The sequence below is a fragment of the Centruroides sculpturatus genome, unplaced genomic scaffold (assembly GCF_000671375.1).
Source record: "Centruroides sculpturatus isolate CEXI.00-Female unplaced genomic scaffold, Cexi_2.0 scaffold58, whole genome shotgun sequence".
NCBI lineage: Eukaryota > Metazoa > Arthropoda > Arachnida > Scorpiones > Buthidae > Centruroides > Centruroides sculpturatus.
The window spans coordinates 1,244,093-1,264,034 of record NW_019384407.1 but is presented as its reverse complement, the minus strand read 5'-3'; the positions used below and the strand labels follow the sequence as shown (position 1 = coordinate 1,264,034).

The following is a 19,942-nucleotide window of genomic DNA, read 5'->3' as shown; positions in this document are numbered from 1 at the left end:
GAAGAAACAAATTTTGTTCGGTATACGACTTTTATTCGGTATACGACTTAATTCAATTATACGCGCCATCTATGAACAAGTAGCACTATCGGTATACTAGACCAGATTAGACGTTCGCGGTACCACAGTTTATAACTTTGTTAAATTTCTTCTGATTTTAATTTGTAAGTAAAATTTTATTATTTTTATTAATCATGAATTGCAAAAAGGCAAATGAAAAGCAACAGAAAACTAAAAAAGAAAAAAAAATGACTAGAATCACAATGGAACTGAAAAAAGAGATTTTGAGAAATATGGAGGTGGCATGAGTGTTTGAGATTTTAACTGTTGCATACCGTATTCGACAATCGTGAAAAATGAAGACATTATTAAATCTGCTAACGTTGCGAAAGGGGTTAAAACAATTTCTAAACAGAGATCGAAGACATTAGATCATGTTGAGAAATTGCTTTTGCTTTGGATAGCTAAAAAACAGTGTGCTAGAGACAGCGTATCACAACCATTTAGTTGCGAGAAAGCTAAAAAGATACATGCTGATCTCGTGAAAAATCAAGCAGGAACTAGCCAGGAAAGCGAGGTGTTTCAAGCCAGCCATTTTTTTTTTTAAACATGAGAACGGATTAATCATTTTTACATTACTTCTTATGGGAAAGATTGGTTCGGTATAGGCTATAGCCTATACATATGTAAAAATTGTAAGTGCTAAGAACGAATAAATAAATAAAAACATAAATAATGGGAGTACGCCGGATAATTAAGAAGCTGGGTTATTATTAAGGGCCAGATTAACAAGATACAATCCGGCCCTTAATAAACTGTAATATTTATAGACATTATTAATTAAATATTTACTTTGTCTAATGAATGATGACAAAATATAATAATAAACGATGATAATGTAGTCTAATTTTAAACGATAAAGAAGAAAAAGTGTCAAAGCCTGAGATATTTCTTGCTTTTCGATTAAATAAAGAAAAGAAGAAAGAAAAAAAAAACAAAAATGACGATAATAATAATGAACCTTTTTTTCGTGTAATACGTCTAATCAGATATCAGAGAAGTAAAAAATACGTAAAATTATTTTTAATTCTTAAATTTTGACCAATCAGATGATATTTCTATAAGATGAAATTCTTTTGTTTGAAAGTCTCCGCCTTTCAGGTTCGGAATCCGATGTGCATCCAATCAATTGGCAGGGAGGCGTTTCTATCTACAGACGATGTCAAATCGTCTTCGTTCGCTTGTAGGAAACCGCCCATTCGAAACTGGTGACAAATGAGTGAGCAGGACGTAATGCAAACGTAACCAATTAGAACACATCCTTTCTATACGTATTTGTCTCTTGATAAAAACTTCTATAACTTACTTTTTACAGATAGAAATAATTAAGACAATAAAAATGTTATTAATGAGTTCCTTTAGTTTAAAATTAATGTTTGGATTAATTAAAAATGATTTTAGAAGAAACAACTTGTTTCACTAGATACGACACGACGAATATTGCGTTTGTCGATGCCCATAGCAAGCTAAAGGTCATTGTCATTATTACTATCTGTTCTCGCCGTCATTTGTTTATTTAATTACTCTTGTTTCGTAAATTTATTTTTTAATTAATTAATAATAATAATAATTAACAAGTCGATTTACATATGCAGCCAATATAAGTGGAATAAAAAATTAAAAATTTCGCAGTCGTGGCCGAGTGGTTAAGGCGACGGACTAGAAATCCGTTGGGTTTTTCCCGCACAGGTTCGAATCCTGTCGACTGCGCGATGTTATTTTATTTTTTGTTCTCCCTTTCTGGAATTTATGCTGAAATTGATTATCCCTGTTTAGGGAATTATCACATTACTTTCATGATCACGAACACCGGTCATCATAGCATCACTGCTGAACAGACGTTTTTGGAATCACGTATACCAATTCGGTAAAACAAAGTGACAATTTCAAGTAGACTATAGTTGCTTTCTCTCCTTGATTTTGAGTCGGAGTTGAGACTTTATGTCTTACTTGTTAGTAATTAAAAAGAGAGTAAAAATGTATATAGGCCTACGCCAAAGAGAATATGCTGTCGACACGGTCAGCTTTATGAAATGGCAATGGGCGTGTTAAACTTGCTTCGAAGATTTCTAATTTTTTTTTAAGGCCCTCAGACGATGCTCTTCGAATACTGAGGGATAGAATAACCCCGAAATTTTATTCGATTCCTCTAACAAACGATAGGTTCAAGTGGCAAACTTGAACAAGTATCAAACAAGATCAGCAAACAGACCCCCTTCTCAAAAATCAGAAAACATCCTTGTGAATCAGGACAAGTAAATCCTTAACCATCCTAGTAAAATACGCCAAAGAACCAGGGATGTATCTGCATTGAAAACGTAAAAAAAAGATAAAAGTTTACATGGCAATTTAAGCAAATTGTCATACAAGATGGTATAAACTTTTATAATTAACTGATCAACCAATTTTGACACACAATTCAGAATATATTTATTGTACAGTACATTTTATTGTCATAATATGTCTTTTATTCAAAGAGATGTAAAATTTCAAATTCTATATAGCCTAATATTACAATAATATACAAATTTACCATAAAATATAAAGAAAAAAAGATCAGCAATGTCGTGAATTGCTGTATGCAAATTATGATCTTTGAACAGATCATTTCTCCATAATACTAAACTCCATTCCGAATTTTTGCAAACGTTCTAATAGCGAAGTGTTTTCGAAAGCAGCTCCTGGTGTTAAAACCCCTCCACTTTAAATAAAATAATTCACAATTATTTGAAGAAATTAATTATCTTCTAAAATCAAAAATCAAAAATTTTACTTCACCTTCCAGGCATATTTTCAGTTTCTTTCAAGCAAACAATACCTGCTTGCACCATGCAAAGGGATGTTGTAAGAAATGCTGCATCTATAAAATTGTATTATTAATTATGTAAATAAAACACAGTATAATTTTAAGCGTGTATAAACAGTACTAACTGGGAGCATTTAAAACTACTTTCATGAATTTGTTTGGAGGTTCCGTATGATTCTGATCGATTTCCAGTTTATCATTCCAACCCTCTGCCCAATATATAATATTAAAAGTAGATTCTTTCAACTATAAAATAATATTATTTTATATAAATTCATGTAAAATAATAGAGAAAAAAAATAATGCAATTTTAAATAATTTGAATGCACCTGTTGTCTAGTTGGACCACCTTCTTGAAATAATCCAAGACTAAATACTTTTGGATACTATAATAAAATAATCAAATTTTTTTAATAATGTGAAATGTGTTTGTTTTATATTTAAAGTACTGTATTTACGTTATAAAATGAAGCCATACTAAAGTACTTATAACATTATCAAATTGTTTCAAATCATTTTATATGAAATATTATTCCAGCTACTCCAGATGAAACTTAATGGCTCAAAAGTCATCCGTGACAGATTTATTGGGTCATTATAAAATCTCGATCCATTTTTGTAAGTCGTGTGAAGCATGCTGTCCTAAAAAAAGAAAAGAGAATCGTTATGGTTTGTGAATGGATTAACATACACGGAAGTAGTACCATCAAATCATCTTGTTCCATAGCCTTCGAGAGATCGTGACTCATTTCTTAGCGGGTGGCATAATCCTCTCCTTCTTACAGCTTATGTAACATCCGGACACATTACACGTTTTATGAGTTTGTAATGAAGGTTCTTTCATACTTGGAGGTGCAGTTGTGGCACAATGAGCACCCAGCTTATTCTTTTGGAAGATGAAGTCGACTCTGTTATTGCAGTTTCTTCACGTTGAACCGTTTCGTCCGGTATGGTGGGTCTCCCGGAACGTTGTACAGTACATCGTGTACATTACCCGTTCGCCTGAATTTGGTAACAGATAGTTTGATATTGGCCTCGGAAGAAGCAGACCCCTTGAATTTCTGGGTGACGTTTGTCTGTACTTCTGTGTACGTTAATCCATTAAAACATGCGCAAATAACAGCGATTCTCTCTTCTTGGATCATCATATTTCACACGATCCACATACAAATGATTTAGTTACCATTTTCACAAAAACGGATCGGGACATTATAATCAGCCTGTGTTTTAAGATCGATCTATCTTAAGAATAGTTGCACATTATTATCCATGATACAATCATGGATACAGCTTTAAAAAGATCTGTTAACAGACTTTTGAGCCATCAATAGTAGGCCTATAAGTCACGTGTCGTAATGGGTTTTTCTCTTTCAGGACAATGTTGTTGCAAGACGAAAGCATCGAGATTATTATAATGATTGGCTAGCGCAGTAACAGGGAAGTGGCAGAGTTCAATTGCAAACATCCAACCAGAATCAATTTCTCAGGCCACCATTGCACAATTAGTCAGAAAGTTTGGACTGGATCCGTGGATAATCCCTGATAATCCCTGATAATCCCTGGATCCGTGCAAACATCCAACCAGAATCAATTTCTCAGGCCACCATTGCACAATTAGTCAGAAAGTTTGGACTGGATCCGTGGATAATCCCTGATAATCCCTGATAATCCCTGGATCCGTGCAAACATCCAACCAGAATCAATTTCTCAGGCCACCATTGCACAATTAGTCAGAAAGTTTGGACTGGATCCGTGGATAATCCCTGATAATCCCTGATAATCCCTGGATCCGTGCAAACATCCAACCAGAATCAATTTCTCAGGCCACCATTGCACAATTAGTCAGAAAGTTTGGACTGGATCCGTGGATAATCCCTGACATCTTGCAAAGTGCATGGAATGATTAGATTATTGGTTCGAATCTCTGTGGCAAGTGACTTATGGACACCCTTTATAAGCAGAAAGTAAAATAGAACGATTGTTTACCAAGCTTTATACTTTAGTATCAGCTTATACAGATTGAAGATATTTATTTAAAGAATTATTTAGTAAATACTTACAGATTTTAAGAGTTGTCTGCCTAATTTAAAGTTTAAAAAGACGAAAAATATAAATGCCATTATAATGGTGAGGAAAAAGTTGAAGAAAGTAGACATGAAATAAGTATTTATTTGCACCTAAAAGATAAAATTGTATTAATGCTTAATTATATAATTTTATTAATTTTTAAATATAAATATAACGAATATATTACTGCTCTTTCATTCTTATAATTATAATTAAAAAGTTGGCTTCGGATTGCAACCNAGTAGACATGAAATAAGTATTTATTTGCACCTAAAAGATAAAATTGTATTAATGCTTAATTATGTAATTTTATTAATTTTTAAATATAAATATAACGAATATATTACTGCTCTTTCATTCTTATAATTATAATTAAAAAGTTGGCTTCGGATTGCAACCGTTTTATCGCACGCCGGATAAGGTAAACACCATCGATTTGTCACTTCGCTTTTAAAAGCAATAGGTCTGTAATATGTAACAATAATTAAATATTAATTTAACACAAAAGAAATTTAAAATATAATTACAATAGTAGTTCGTTAATCCGGCACTCTCTGAAGAGTACCAATAATAATCCGGCATTCTAGTATTTAGCGAATCTGAATTTATTTCAACACGTGATGCTGTAAAAGATAATAACGTGTTCCTTAATAAGGGGGAATACGTAAATAAATTAGAAGCATACAGCAGCGTGCGTTGGTACAAAATACTGTATACAATGTGTTCGGATTACATATAACTTAACGAAAACACAAAAAACTTTCGATAATCCGGCATCACTGTCGTTCTACAGCTGCCAGATTAACGAACTTCTATCGTATATAATAAATATTTGCCAAAGTAAATTATTTATCGGAAATTATGTTTTGGTCATAGTCATTTCATTATATCTAAATTATCATTTCTGTTTCGATCTTTCTGGGCATTAATAGGGTCTTTTTTTCATATCCGGGATAGCCGGAGGGATCGACATATCTAGGATTTATTGTTCATGAAACCTTTCGACAACCCGGATTCGAACCCGGATCCCCGGAACGGTTATCCGTCTTGCCATCAAACCATCAGAAAGATCTACAGCAGGTATCAGATGAACTATTTGAACGTGTTACGGGCACCGAAGAACCCCAAATTTTAATATTTAACCAGCGCTGTGGAGTCGTGTAAAAATCTACCGACTCCGACTCCACAGCCTTGTATTTAACGTAAAATAGCACGATATGGAAATAAATTAAAGGTTTTTTTTTCTGATAGACAGTAAAAAATTTTCCTTTTGTTTGATCATTTTTATCTTTTTATAACTATGAGAATAGGCATCATATTTGGAAACTGACTCTGACTCTACTTCACTATCTGTCACACCCTGTGTAAAATAATTTATTTTACAATATAAATTCGAATTAAAAAAATTAATTAATTAGCATACCTTTTTTTCAAAAGATGAGAATATTTTGGAAACTTTTTGAATATTTTATCATTCAATCGTTTCCTGATATCTCCAATTTTATTTCGATTTAAGAAATTGTATATCATGGATTTCAAAATTCCAGCATTAGCCATTCTTCCCTAAAATAATTAATAATTTTATGCATAATATAAAAAATAATTTGAATATAATTTGTACAATTTTTTTTATATACATTTTTTAAAAGTATTATTTTAATTATAAACTTAAAAAAATATCGTTTATAGTGTATTATTAATTGAATACTGAAAATTCCTTATCACTAATTATTATTAAAATTCTAAAGGATTTTATGTATGAAATTAACTGAATTATTATACAAACCTGTGGATTTTCATGAAACTGTAGATATGTTTCTACAGAATTAAGATCTCCTAAAGGGAGAAAGCAGAATTTTAATATTGATTTTATAATAAATTTGTTGCCAGTATGTAATGTTCATTCAAATATATTGTAAATATTTATGTAAATTAGATTAAACTGCTTCAGATGCTGTGATTTCATTCTTTGTCTTAGTAACTGAGTGCTTAACACTAATGAACACTGGTAATTTGTCGCATGTTCGAGCCTGACCAATGGGTACGTATAGTTTCGGGATTTTTTTCGTGTGTTTAACACGTAAACAGAAACCAATTTCCCATAGAAAATCCTCCACCCTTGGCAGATCGTCCACGTGTTGTATTGCCTTATCCCATCTATTGAATCATTCTCTATATGCTTCCATTTTTTCAAAAATAAATGGCCAAACTTTCAATAAAGGTAACATCCTACTACGGCCACACTTTTCAGGAACTTTTTCCTTTAATAAAAGTGCATACAAAATAACTTCCAAACAACGGCCATTTTTTTTATCTTCTCGACAGTGTTCGTTGTTCAGAAGTTTGACTGTACGTAATTGAAAATAATTGATGGTAAAATAATGAAAAAAAAAAAGAATATCAATTATTATAATTAACACAAGAACGATAAGATATAGGATATGGTACGAGTATTAGAAAAGTACAGTACATACAAGTGACAACATTGTTGTCATTTATAACTATAGTAGAATACTTGGAATCATTAACACGAATGATCTGAATGTAGTGATACCTGTCCTTTTTTGCCTACAAAATTTGAAATTAATTAATTATCGTTTCTATTTACATCACTCATATACATGTCCACTCGACTAACGAGTACTAGAGTCGTCGGTCTAGTGGTATGACTCCTGCTCTCTTGAGCTAGAGGTCCTGGGTTCTAATCCCAGACGGCGAACTCTACTTTTTTATTTATTTTTTCCTCCCTCCCTCTCTGTTCCTCGTTTTTGATAACTTTCCATTTCATTACGTTAACCATTTCGGCTTACAAGTTAGTGGAATACGGCGGCAATGAAACACTGCCAAAGGTGTTCACGCGTATGATACAATAGGGAAATTAGGCCCTATTGTGATGAAAACAGGAATCTGCACTCTGCCAGCTATAGGTAGTTGGTCAGGCGTTAAACGGGTTAACATATAAACTAATTATAGAATTATCTCTATTTAATTTACAGAGTTTAATTTCTACGAAATAAAAAAATAAAATTTTACAAATATTTCATTTTATATAATAAAATCATACCTTGAAATTTCTTTTTAATCAGAGATAAACCCATTTCGGTAGGAATACTACTAAAACCACACGCTCCAAGTACGTATATACCCTTCTGAATTGCTTCTTCGTGATATTTCAATTGCATTTCTTCCAAATACTATAGAAATAAATGAAATTTGCCGATATAATCCAAGTCGAAAAACAAAAAGATTTTTTTTTTAAAAGAAACTAACGAGAAATTCTTACGATTGATTCCGCGCTCACGTCTATATGATGTGTTCCCGCATCAATACACGACTTAATCATAATTTCTCCATGAAAGATGTACTAAATATAGATATTTAAAGATTTATAATAATTGCATTTAAATTAGATTTCGATGAAACTGTAAGAAAAAAAAAAAAAAAAAAACTTACGGGTCCCGCGCAATTCAATATTACTTTTGTTCTTTTACACATTTCTATTATGGAATTTTCGTCGTTAATATCGGCAATGATAATAGGCACATCGTCTATTGTTTCACCTAAAAAAAAAATAATGTAATTAAATGAAATGGTTAGAAATAGATGTAGAAAATCTCCATTTTTGATGCCATTCTACATACAAAGGGCGATTAGAAATGAATATTTTGAAATAAATATAATATTGTAAATGTCCACTGAAGTTCAACTCTTCCCCTTCTCCTTGTTTGTCCGATAACACCTCCCTCCCTTCTAGTGTGAGCGTTATGGACAGACTCAAATTTCTTTATCCGCGATAGAATTAAATGGGCAATTATTTATTGTGACATCATCACAATAAATTAGTAGTGTCTTGCCCCTGTACGTCATACTTTACCTTTAACAATAGGTCATCTATCAAACATCTTTCAGGGGAAAGTTTTGAATTGATATAACGTGACTTCCATTTTGTATCTGAAATTCTTATATAATTAATCGGGGTCTTCTACACCTAAGATTTCCATATCTTATCTCGGTTTTTATTTCCCTAACTTAATTCTCAAGATTAAGAAAAGACAGACGGACGAACGGACGGACGACAGTAAGAATTTATACGTCTACAATAATATTTATCATGTTTAATATAATATAATAATTTACAGTCGACCCCCTATAACACTGTTGATTATTCCGTTTTATATGAATTCCATGTTGTACGAGTCACTTAGATTTTACAAATACATGAGCCGGGCACAGAACGGCACACGTATTTGTAAAATCTAAGTAACTCGTACAACATGGAATTCATATAAAACGGAATAATCAACAGTGTTATAGGGAGGGGTCGACTTGTACTATAGGGCTCCAATACTTATTTTAGGAGATCCTGGCTATAGATTTAAGAATTGTAAGAATATGTTTTAAATTTATTTAGGTTATATATATTTTTTCTACTTACCTTTAGATTGAATATATTTCTTGGATTCTTCTATCGTAGCTTTCAATTTATTCTCGCTTCTAGCAGCTAGGGCATATTTAATATTTTCTTGTTTAGCAACACTAGCGAGTTCTTCAAAGACATATTTTCCTGTAATTCCTGTAGCGCCGAAGACCACAATATCGAATTCTTTGGAGTCCATTGCAAAGTTAGAATGTTAAATGTGCCTGCTATGTTCGAACACCGACGTCTATAACGTTCCTCTTCGTGTTACGTCACACCACTTGATGTCACTCTCTGGCAACGCTTCATTAAAGCAGAACCGAAAACAAATGTTTTATTTATTTTTTTATTTCTTGTTTTAATTCGTGAACTCGTTTACCTCTTTAAGGAATTTTTCCTTAATTTAATAACCTTTAGATTTTGTATTTGAATTGGGTTTACTGTATTAATAAGGTGAAAAAAAAAAAAAGATTTTCTTTACGCTATATTTAAATACAAGGCCTCATAAAAGTCATCAGAAATACATGTGAATACGATGCCAAAATTTTCCTATTAAATATAGAAGGACTCATTTATGTCTAGATATAAGGAAAATAATTCTAAATAAAGATTAAGTAGAATAAACTTTTAAGGATAATTCGATTAATTAATTCGTGACTGATTCATCGCAATTATTTTCTTTAAAAATTAAGAAAAATAACTTTTACTCTTGATTTTTAAGAAAAATTTTTCTTTATTTCAGGTGTTACGCAAAGGGGATGTCTCCCAGGAGGACATTTTACAATAAATTGAGCCTTATTTTAGATGTTACGCCAAGGGGGACATTCCCAGGAGGACATTTTACAATAAATTGAGCCTTATTTTAGATGTTACGCCAAGGGGAATGTCTCCCAGGAAGACATTTTACAATAAATTGAGCCTTATTTTAGATGTTACGCCAAGGGGGACATTCCCAGGAGGACATTTTACAATAAATTGAGCCTTATTTTAGATGTTACGCCAAGGGGAATGTCTCCCAGAAAGACATTTTACAATAAATTGAGCCTTATTTTAGATGTTACGCCAAGGGGGACATTCCCAGGAGGACATTTTACAATAAATTGAGCCTTATTTTAGATGTTACGCCAAGGGGAATGTCTCCCAGAAAGACATTTTACAATAAATTGAGCCTTATTTTAGATGTTACGCCAAGGGGAATGTCTCCCAGGAGGACATTTTAAAAGAAACTGACCACTATTTTGAGTATTACAAAGGTGAAAAACCCACGAGAGCAATCCATTTTTTCAGGCACGAAACCCACTATTATCTACCAGTGTTCAATGGATTTATTCACTCGTGAATATATACCGTGTTTGTAAGGACTAAAGCTTCGTAACATCACATTGGCGTGGAAAATTTCAAGTATTGAAAATTGAAATATGTAAATTACAATTAAAAATTATAAAGACATTTATAACAATTTATAAATTTAACATCAGGAAAATGCCAATTTTTAAATATTTTATGCTTCACGCTATAAAATCATTTCTTGAAATGTTATGGATAAAGTTTATTGCTCTCGTGATTCACTTTTTGGTATTTTAACCTATTGATTCACATATTTTTTTTTTTACGTTCTAATTCGTCAATAAAATTATTTCTGGGTAAAAATATTTGCACATTCTACATTGACATATTTTACTCGTGTTTGAATAAATTATTTTCCTCGTATTACTCTTCCCCTGTAGGTACTAAGAGGATCTTTTCTATGTCCATTAATGGATTCAGTCGAGCACACAATAAAGTGATGAGATTGAATTGGATTGATGGAATAAAACAGCCCAACACGCGGGCCTTTTGCATCAATTTAGGTGTTAGACACGTGAAGAAAACACACGGAAAATCACGTGGAAAGCGTTCTTCATCGATAATCAACAGATTTAATGGACGTCTGTGGGTCTTTACTCTTTAAATAAGTGCATGACCGTGACCAAAGGAAAGACTCGAATTTATATAATAACTCTTATACCTTTTGTCGAAAATATCTGAAATTTTGCAGTGAGGTTTGTATATTAAGGGCATTTATTCTATTAAATTTTGATGATTAAAGATCGAGAGGATGATGAGATAGAGTCGTTTGTACACGTATTATCTCGAATGGGATCGGACTTAACGAAGATTTTATTCGTTATTAGTATTTGCATTAAAAAATAAATAAAACTTGTATCGTATCTATTCTCAAAATTAAGCTTTTCTTCATTTTATATTAATTAATAATATAATAAGTTATTTAAAAAATAAAATCTCTTAACAGATGGCGCCACATACAATTTTAAAGTTTGGCCGGAAAATTTACACAACTCTTTGCTGGATTTTTTTTTTAAAGACCTTCCGGAAGGCATCCCCCTAGGCTGATCGTGTTGCCATAACTAAATAAACAAGGTACTGTACTTTGACTCTAGCAGAGTCGATAGTTAATCTACCGACTCTGACTCTAGCTGCTTCGAATCCACTTACCCGCCCGCCATAATTAAATTAAGCAGTTATTTTGATAAGAAATTATTATTAATTTTAAATTAATTTTTAATAAACGAAACTCGGAGAAAATAAATAAAATATAAGAGATTTTTAAAATCAAAATCAAATTATTATTATTATTAATTTTTTTTTTTTTAAATTTCACTTAGGTGGCGTTTATGTCGCTGAATATCCGAGTAGACATGTGTCTGTGTATTTTGTTTTCTTCGTAAATATTTGAAAATTTATATATATAGCGTGTGAGTAAAAATTCAAATTTCTTAGTATATTTGTTCATAATTGATATCTGAGTTTATTGAAAATAAAAATATTAAATGTTTTCCATATAATAATCAATTACTTTGTTTTAAAATGCACGCTTCTTATTGAAAGGTTACGTATTGTGTGTAAAGCTAGGACTGTTTATATGATTTTTAGTGCCTACATCGCCTAGCTTCAGTTAATGTTGCTAACTGTTCGGAAATGTGTTCTTAAAAATACCCGAAAACTTGTATATTTCTGTTTTAACTCCTCCCTTTTTCCTCGTGAGAAGTTGCCCACCCAAATCTTAATTATTTTCATTCCCACTAGGTTGTATTCCCCCACTGTCTCATCATAATCAGCAAAGTAAGGAAAAAAGTCCCCAAGTTCATTTACAGAAAGGGGTTTTCTTTCTGGTGTCACTTTTCGGGTTGATGTTTTTTCCCACACGCCGTCCAGAATGCCGGCTGGATGGCCAAAGTGGTTACGTTGTCATTATACTGCTCGGGCAGACCGGTGATTGAATCCGGGTGAGTCGAAAATCTAGAAATTTTTTGGAGACTGGTCCAACCTTTGTTTGTCGCACTTAGCTGCCCCGTTGTCGGCTTGACGAAACATGCAGTAAATCCGAGGAAAGGTCCTCTTGGTGCCCATAAGGTGGAAAGAATAAAAGAAAAAAATGTGTGTTCAAATTGAAAGTTGGCAACTCTAGCCTTAGTTATAACTTATTTGAGTTATAAGTACCACTAATAGTATGAAATAAGTAAAAGTATGAGTGAATTAATTTGTAATATGATTATATTGACTTGTGTAAAATATTTGACTTCTTGATGGTTATCAATAATTGACGTAAAATAAAGTTAAGATTACAGAGATCTTATTTATTTTGCATTGATATTTTTGATGCTTTAAACTACTGTAAGTTCAGATGCCTCATTTTTATGAGGAAGAATCTATAGAAAAGTTTAAAAGTTTAGTGAAAAGGAAACAGTTTAAAGCTTCAAAAACATTATTGCAAAATGAATAGCAGTTATTTGTTATATAAGTTTTATTTTTAAAAGTTGAGTAGACAAAAGAAAGTTGCAAACTTCTGCATTTTTCCACACTAATTATATTTATTTCAATTCTTTTTGTCTTATAAATTTAACTGTTTCTTATTGCTACAGATTTAAAAATGCGACTTTCGTCCGTACTCTGGAAGCAACATCTTGGTTGGATGTTCAAACAAAAATGGAAACTTAAAAGTAAAATTAAAATAACTGATTATGGTGTTCCTGAAGATTTGAAAGCACTGAATGTAAAAATTTATGATGTCTTGGAGGTGGCAAGACCAAAAAAGAAAGAAATTCCAAAGTGAGATATTTTAAATTTATGTCAATATTAATTTTTAAGCACATGTTATGTTGATGAATGTAAAATATTACTGGATTAATAATTTCAGAATTGAACCTCCAGATCCATATAAACTTAACCCATATTTAATTAAAGGACCAGGAAATCCAAATTGGCACGATCAATATGTTTTTTGGTTTGATAGAAATTCTATATTAATTGAAGGTAATATATAAGCACAGTAAAACATGTAATTTCATTTTAAAAAAAACACTAAATCTAATTGGTTTTTAGGTGATAAACAGGGAAAAGTACTTACTAAAACAATAGGATACGAAGGCTTTCCCTCGTCATTAAAGAACAATGTAGATGATCTGTCAGATTTAGAAATTGAAGATATAGTACGACATTGCGTACTGGAATCTACATTATGGGATGGAGTGCAGGAAAAGTTACCAAAAAGAGTAGATCCCGAAAGACCAACGTGGAATTTTCGGAGAGAATTTGGTATTTCTCACAACAGAAAAATGTAACTACCGTTATATTTTTAAATAAGTTATAATTGTTATTTTTGATTTTAAGTTTGTTTTTTCCTAAAACTATTTAATATATTTTCAAGCTTAAACTTGTTAACCAGACTACTGCATTTATGTGAGAGGATTTCTGTAAGAAAAAATAATAATATTTTTAGAATGCAGATAATAGATCCGAAAGTTAAACTACGTTTAAATATATGTAAGTATTGTTATTTTAAAATATTACATAAATATAAATATTTGCTACTTATTGAAGAAAAAATATTCCAGTTTAAAATTTTAAAATTATTTTTAATATTTATTTAATAAATTTTAAGACCATTTCTACTTGTTTGAGATCAAAGTTATGTTAAAATGCAATTTAAAAAGTTAATACAGCAGTCAATTAAAGGAAAACAGATTTAAAAACTTCATAATCCAACAATTAAATGTTTTATTTTTGTAAATAATTTAATTTTCATGGAATATTTGAATTTCTTAAAGTTATATTTATGTGTTTAGTTAAGTTGCCAAATAGGAATATATTGCTACGTTTATTCACTCTTCTAAATAGAGTATAATAGAGTAAAATATTTAGTAGTTGTATCAAGTCATAAATTGGTTGTATCTTCTTTTGAAGAATAAATATATTTAACAGTGCACCTATAAATTTAAAATATGTTCCTACCTGAAGCAGTTTCTATTAATTATTAATCTAAAATAATTCTTCTGACTGTACGGTTGCAGCAGTAAAGATATTGGATTACCATTCTGAGAGATTTTGTGTCAAATCTGGATTAAACATAAAAAATTTTTATGAAAGTTTAATAAGGATATGTCAGATTCCATTTCTTCACTATCTGATTGTTTCTATTAAGGGTTTGGTTTGAATCTGTAATGGATATTAAAAAAAATTTTCTTTAGTATCTAAAGGATGGAAAGAATTATAAGAAAAGCTCTGAAATAATAAAGAATTATTTTGATTTTAGTTAAATTTTGTAATAGAAAACAGTAATGTATATGAAATATATATATATATTTATATACAAATATGTATTCAATACATATCAAAAAGTTTGAAAATTAATTATTTTCCAGAAAGATAATATTCTTTTTTATTATTTTTCTTAGATGATGATCCAGTTATTTTTGAAGCTGTAAATAATCCATTAGAATCACCTGATATTCTTCTCTGTAGCGATAAACCACTTCCATTACTATTTAATAAAGAAGAAGTTCAAATGACTATTAATGAAGAATTTCCAGATTTATATCCATTAAAGCCAGTAATTTCACTTGAAAAAGTGAATATTTTCACAGATGAAAACATTTATCGTAAGTAATGTATTAAAATTTAACTCTTAAAACTATGTTCTTTTCCAAAGTTAATATTAATAAAAACACTCATACTTTAAATAAATATATACTGTGGTATAGAGCAGGAGTCTCCAATATATGGCTCGCAGGCCAAAATAAGGTCCCAAAGCATATATATATATTTTTTTTGCCTGCATAACTTGATTTCAATGACATATTTTATCACCAACATTCAAACTAGTTCAAAGCATATAAACTTTTGAAAAGTCAATTAGAATTAATGGATCTTACTGCAAATGATTTTAATAAAACCTATTTAAAGAAGGGATTTGTTAAATTTTTAGAAATAAGTGAATTTTAAACCCTAAGAACGGGGTTTACATGGAGGGATGTTTTCTATCTTTGCTTTTAAGTAGCTTTGCAAACAAACCTTTTCAAAAATGAAATATATAAAATCAAAACATTGAACATCACCGTCTAACAAATATCTAAAGATAGTTTTAATGTTGGGTGCCACAAACTTTATCCCTACTTTTAGTTACATTCTTTCAAAAAAAAACTTAAAAGTTAAATTGATTTATGTCCATTTTTATTCAGAAACAAAAGTCTTAAAATGAATCTTTGACTATAACTTTCATACCTGACTTGTAGACGTCTCAGAATAAATCTGTTGATAAATCCGAAATCTCATAGATAAAATGTTTTACATATTATGGAGAAGTCTAAATCAAACTGTTAATGCCTATAAAACATGGTTTGAAATGTTGATAAAGAATGCTAAATGCCTATTTTTGAAGATGTTTATTTTTATTAACTTAATCAGCATTATTATGAATTATAGCACTTTTTGTATCTTAATATTGGATTATTTCTTATTAATATTTTCAATATATGAAATAAATAAGTGTGGTAGCCCGGAGGTTGAATTTATTGGTTTAAACCTCCTTTTCCGGTGTTGGACCTGTGAAGTCTGCTCGCAGCATCATTGGATGGCGTCAAGTGGGGAGTGGTAAATGAGTAAGTTGATAGGGGTCCATTCTTTGAATAAAGACAGGTTACCAGGTTAACAAGTAACAAGTTTAATAAGCTAGATAAAATGATTACACTAGTGTTATAGTACTACTTCTACAGACAGTCACAATTATCACTATAGTTTGATAATACAGTGATACCTTGTATAACGTACTTAATCCATTCCAGGTGCACATCCATTAAGTGAAAAGTCCGTTATATGAAACTCATTTTCCCATAGAAATATGTGTTAAAACATATAATTCGTTCCACAGCATAAAATAACCGTACTGTACCATAAAAAAATGGAGCAGTCTCCAATTATGCCAGGCAGTCAGATGTGAGGAGGAGGTGGAGGAACACTTTCTTCATACATTCATACAGATACAGACTTTTTACACATTGCAGCAGGTCTCTTTTTATTGTTTTTTAATCGGAGTCAAATTCAGGAGAGGCTATCGGGGCTTGCAGGATCAACTCCTCTTGTTCCATCCTTTGTTTTTTGGCAGCTGGCTTCTTGAAAAACATGTCCAAGATGGTCTGTTTCTCTCTCTTCTTCAACACCTGTCGGAAATGAAGGGCGAGGGTGTCATTGTAGAGATCATTGATCCTGTTGGCCTCAGCTCTGTTTGGATAATGAGTGTTGGTAAACTCCTGAACCTCTCCCCATTTGACAAGGAAGTTTTTGTCAACTTTTACTCCTCCTGATGATTTCTTGCTTTGTTTCAATTGAAATAACCTTTCTGTTTTTTTTAGAAGCCGTGATTTGCACAACACTTGAATAAATGTAAATACCCTGCACTGAGGTGATGTACATAATAAACAAGGGAGCAAGCCGAATCCCAGTGGGAGCTCTGTACTTCATATATACTAATAATATATTCTAATAATACTAATTAAAATTAGCAGATTATCATTGGCAATGGCAAAAAAGTGGAAACATCATTTGCACTTGTTTGCAGAAAGTCAGTTGTTCACCTCACATAATGGCCAAACAGAAAGTTCGTTGTTCGTAGCATCCGTTATTCGAGGCGTATGTTATACGAGGCACCACTGTACATCTACAGGAATACAATATGTCTGCTATCTATCTAGTTACTTATACCTCTAATTGACTGAGAGAGAGAGTTTAGATATATCTATACTGGATACCTCCTAAACAGCCTGCTGTCTGTTGGTTCTGTTTATAGGAGAGTCGGGGAGACAATCGTGGATCTTTGCAGCAGAGAGACAGTAATTGAAATTGGTGAGAATGTTGACTGACGAGCCTGGGTCCATGAGCTTCTATGGTAGAGTCCGCCATGAGGCTCAATGTCTGCCTCTTTTATCCCACTGTGTGTGGGAATTTAATCAGGTTATTTATTCTGTCAGCTGTGTCTGGTGGGTCATAATAAGATTTTGTCATGGGATTATGACAACTTGGGTGAAGGTTTATTTCTCCATTGTTAGTTGATTCTCTTCAAACATGTAATTGCTTAGATATTGATGTTCACACAATTAGTTGTTATGGTTTATTCCATGTATTTCTCACAGGAAAGAAAGGGGTTCTCCAGGATCTCAATAATTGTGTATAAAATATAAAGCTAATATTATATACAACAAACTTTTATGACTTATGAAAAAATGCAGAGAACATACAAAGTGATATGAAATAGCAAAGTTATGTTACTGAAGATGGTCAAGAATGGCTCTAGTAATTTATGAAATTAAAAATTGATTTTTGCACTTTGTTTCAAGAAGAGTCTAAACTAAATATTTATCAATAATAACAAAAATTTGCTTTATTGGAGTTTATTAATATTGAATAATACTTTCTCTAATATTTTTAGGTAGTTAAGTCTATTGTAAAGAACTAAAAAGAGAACTAGCTTAATATCTAAGTCATCTAAATCTGCTAACTATCAAGCTAATTCATATTTGTATCTCTTGACCTCTTGACAATGGGACAATGCCTGAAAGTACTAAAGAAACTGTTACTCAGTGTTAGTGAGTTTCAATTAAACAGATTTTTGTTGTTATTTTAAAATTGGAATTATACTCACTATAAATATTATTGGGCAGCAATTTTCAAATTGCAGACCTATATATTCCCACTATTGTCCATCTATCCTTTGTTAATCTTGAGAATGGAGTTAGGTAGATGAAAATTGAAATCAGATATGGAAAACTTGGCGGCCAGATGCCCTAATTAACTATTTACAAACTTCCAGTCTGAACTGGAAGTCATGTGACTTTCATTCAAAATTTTCACCTTCCTGTATAGAGTGATCAATTTGATATTATACCTATCAAATATTAGGAAAACAAATTTATATAATAAATTAACAATTAAATAAATAACATGAAAATTGTAACAGGCATTAAAATAACTAAAAATAATATCAGAAGAAGAATAGTAAGCAGATAAAACTTGAAGATAATTCAGTATATATGGAATTTATATAATTAAAGAATTAAAACTAAAAGATATATTTGGAATTGTGATGGTAAAAAGTAAATGTAAATTGATATGATACCACTTGAAATATTGAGAAATACATAAAGTAATTGATTTGATACTGGTGTACTACAGGTATCAAATCAATTATTTTATATACTGGTAGTAGTTCCTGATTCTTTCAGTAAACTGAGATCAATAATATATCAGTCAACCCTCTAAGATGTACAATATTCACATGATCTCGCACTTTAAAAATTTAAATAATTTATATTTTGATTCATTCTGAAAGTAGATTTGTTTTAATAAAAATATGATTGAAAATGATTGAAATATGAATTTGTATTGATTTCTGTGACTTTAATATTCATATTTACAGTACATTACTGGATCAAGAGTCAGACTCCATTTAAATTAACACACATTTTAATATATATACAGTAGAGCGTCGTGTATCCGAAAGTCGGTTATCTGAAACATCGGTTATCCGAAAGAATTCCAGTTGGCAAATTTAAATTTTTGCTAGTGCTGTGGCACTGCAATCTTTGGCTATGTCTTGGGCTACTCAAATATTTTACGTTTTTAATACTAAATTAAGTTCTGAAGTATAATTTTTTTATTGTTTTTATATTTTTCAATATATTTATTTTGTTTGTACAAAATAAAGAAATAATTTTTAACAATACAATAGTCATGATTATTATTTTAAAAAGTTTACATTAGGCTTAACATTGATGAAAATTCAACGCAAAGTGACACGCAACTGAGAAAAATTTCAGGATGGGATAGGTTAATATATTTTTTCGTACATAATCAGTTATCCGAACAACCCCAGTCCCCAATTGATTCAGATAAACGACGCTCTACTGTATTAAATATTATTTAAAATAATACTTAAGGTAATAAATTTAAAAGCTAGTCATAGTCAATACAGTAAAGTGTCGATTATCCGAAAGTCAATCATCCGAAAGAATTCCAGTCGGCAAATTTAAATTTTCGCCAGTGCTGTGGCGCTTCAATCTTTGGCTATGTCTTGGGCTACTCAAATATTTTACGTTTTTGATACTAAATTAACATCTGAAGTATAATTTTTTATTGTTTTTATATTTTTCAATATATTCATTTTGTCTGTACAAAATAAAAAAATACTTTTTAACGATACAATAGTTTTTGTTAGGCTTAACATCGACGAAAATTCAACGCGAAGCGACACGCAACGGAGA

General features: G+C 31.1%; 2 protein-coding genes and 1 non-coding gene across 3 annotated transcripts in view; 2 read left to right on the top strand and 1 right to left on the bottom strand.

The window, feature by feature from the left end:
* The first annotated feature begins 1,688 nt into the window (after positions 1–1,688).
* Trnas-aga lies at positions 1,689–1,770 on the top strand. The gene has a single exon. It is a non-coding gene; the product is annotated as a tRNA-Ser (tRNA).
* An 854-nt stretch (positions 1,771–2,624) lies between these two features.
* On the bottom strand, positions 2,625–9,549 carry LOC111618901 (saccharopine dehydrogenase-like oxidoreductase). The gene is made up of 12 exons (XM_023360527.1): positions 9,369–9,549; positions 8,387–8,493; positions 8,217–8,297; positions 7,998–8,127; positions 6,720–6,769; positions 6,357–6,496; positions 5,281–5,398; positions 4,927–5,043; positions 3,196–3,252; positions 2,992–3,112; positions 2,839–2,920; positions 2,625–2,761 (listed from the first exon to the last, which is right to left on the bottom strand). The coding sequence occupies exons 1-12, from the start codon at positions 9,547–9,549 to the stop codon at positions 2,665–2,667; spliced, it is 1,281 nt and encodes a 426-aa protein (XP_023216295.1). The 3' UTR covers positions 2,625–2,664.
* A 2,467-nt stretch (positions 9,550–12,016) lies between these two features.
* LOC111618929 (39S ribosomal protein L37, mitochondrial-like) overlaps positions 12,017–19,942 on the top strand; it is a 19,309-nt gene continuing 11,383 nt past the window's right edge. The window contains exons 1-6 of the mRNA XM_023360559.1: positions 12,017–12,106; positions 13,274–13,460; positions 13,549–13,664; positions 13,734–13,968; positions 14,059–14,174; positions 15,086–15,289. Coding sequence (XP_023216327.1) covers positions 13,282–13,460; positions 13,549–13,664; positions 13,734–13,968; positions 14,059–14,174; positions 15,086–15,289 — 850 coding nt within the window. The 5' untranslated portion in view covers positions 12,017–12,106; positions 13,274–13,281. The remainder of the gene's footprint in view (positions 12,107–13,273; positions 13,461–13,548; positions 13,665–13,733; positions 13,969–14,058; positions 14,175–15,085; positions 15,290–19,942) is intronic.

Coding starts and splice junctions, on each gene's coding strand:
- LOC111618901 (XM_023360527.1), bottom strand. CDS start 9,549: ATGGACTCCAAAGAATTCGATATTGTGGTCTTCGGCGCTACAGGAATT. Junction 8,128..8,216: donor ACGTGAGCGCGGAATCAATC/GTAAGAATTTCT, acceptor TTATTTCTATAG/TATTTGGAAGAAATGCAATT. Junction 2,762..2,838: donor ACTGAAAATATGCCTGGAAG/GTGAAGTAAAAT, acceptor TTTTATTTAAAG/TGGAGGGGTTTTAACACCAG.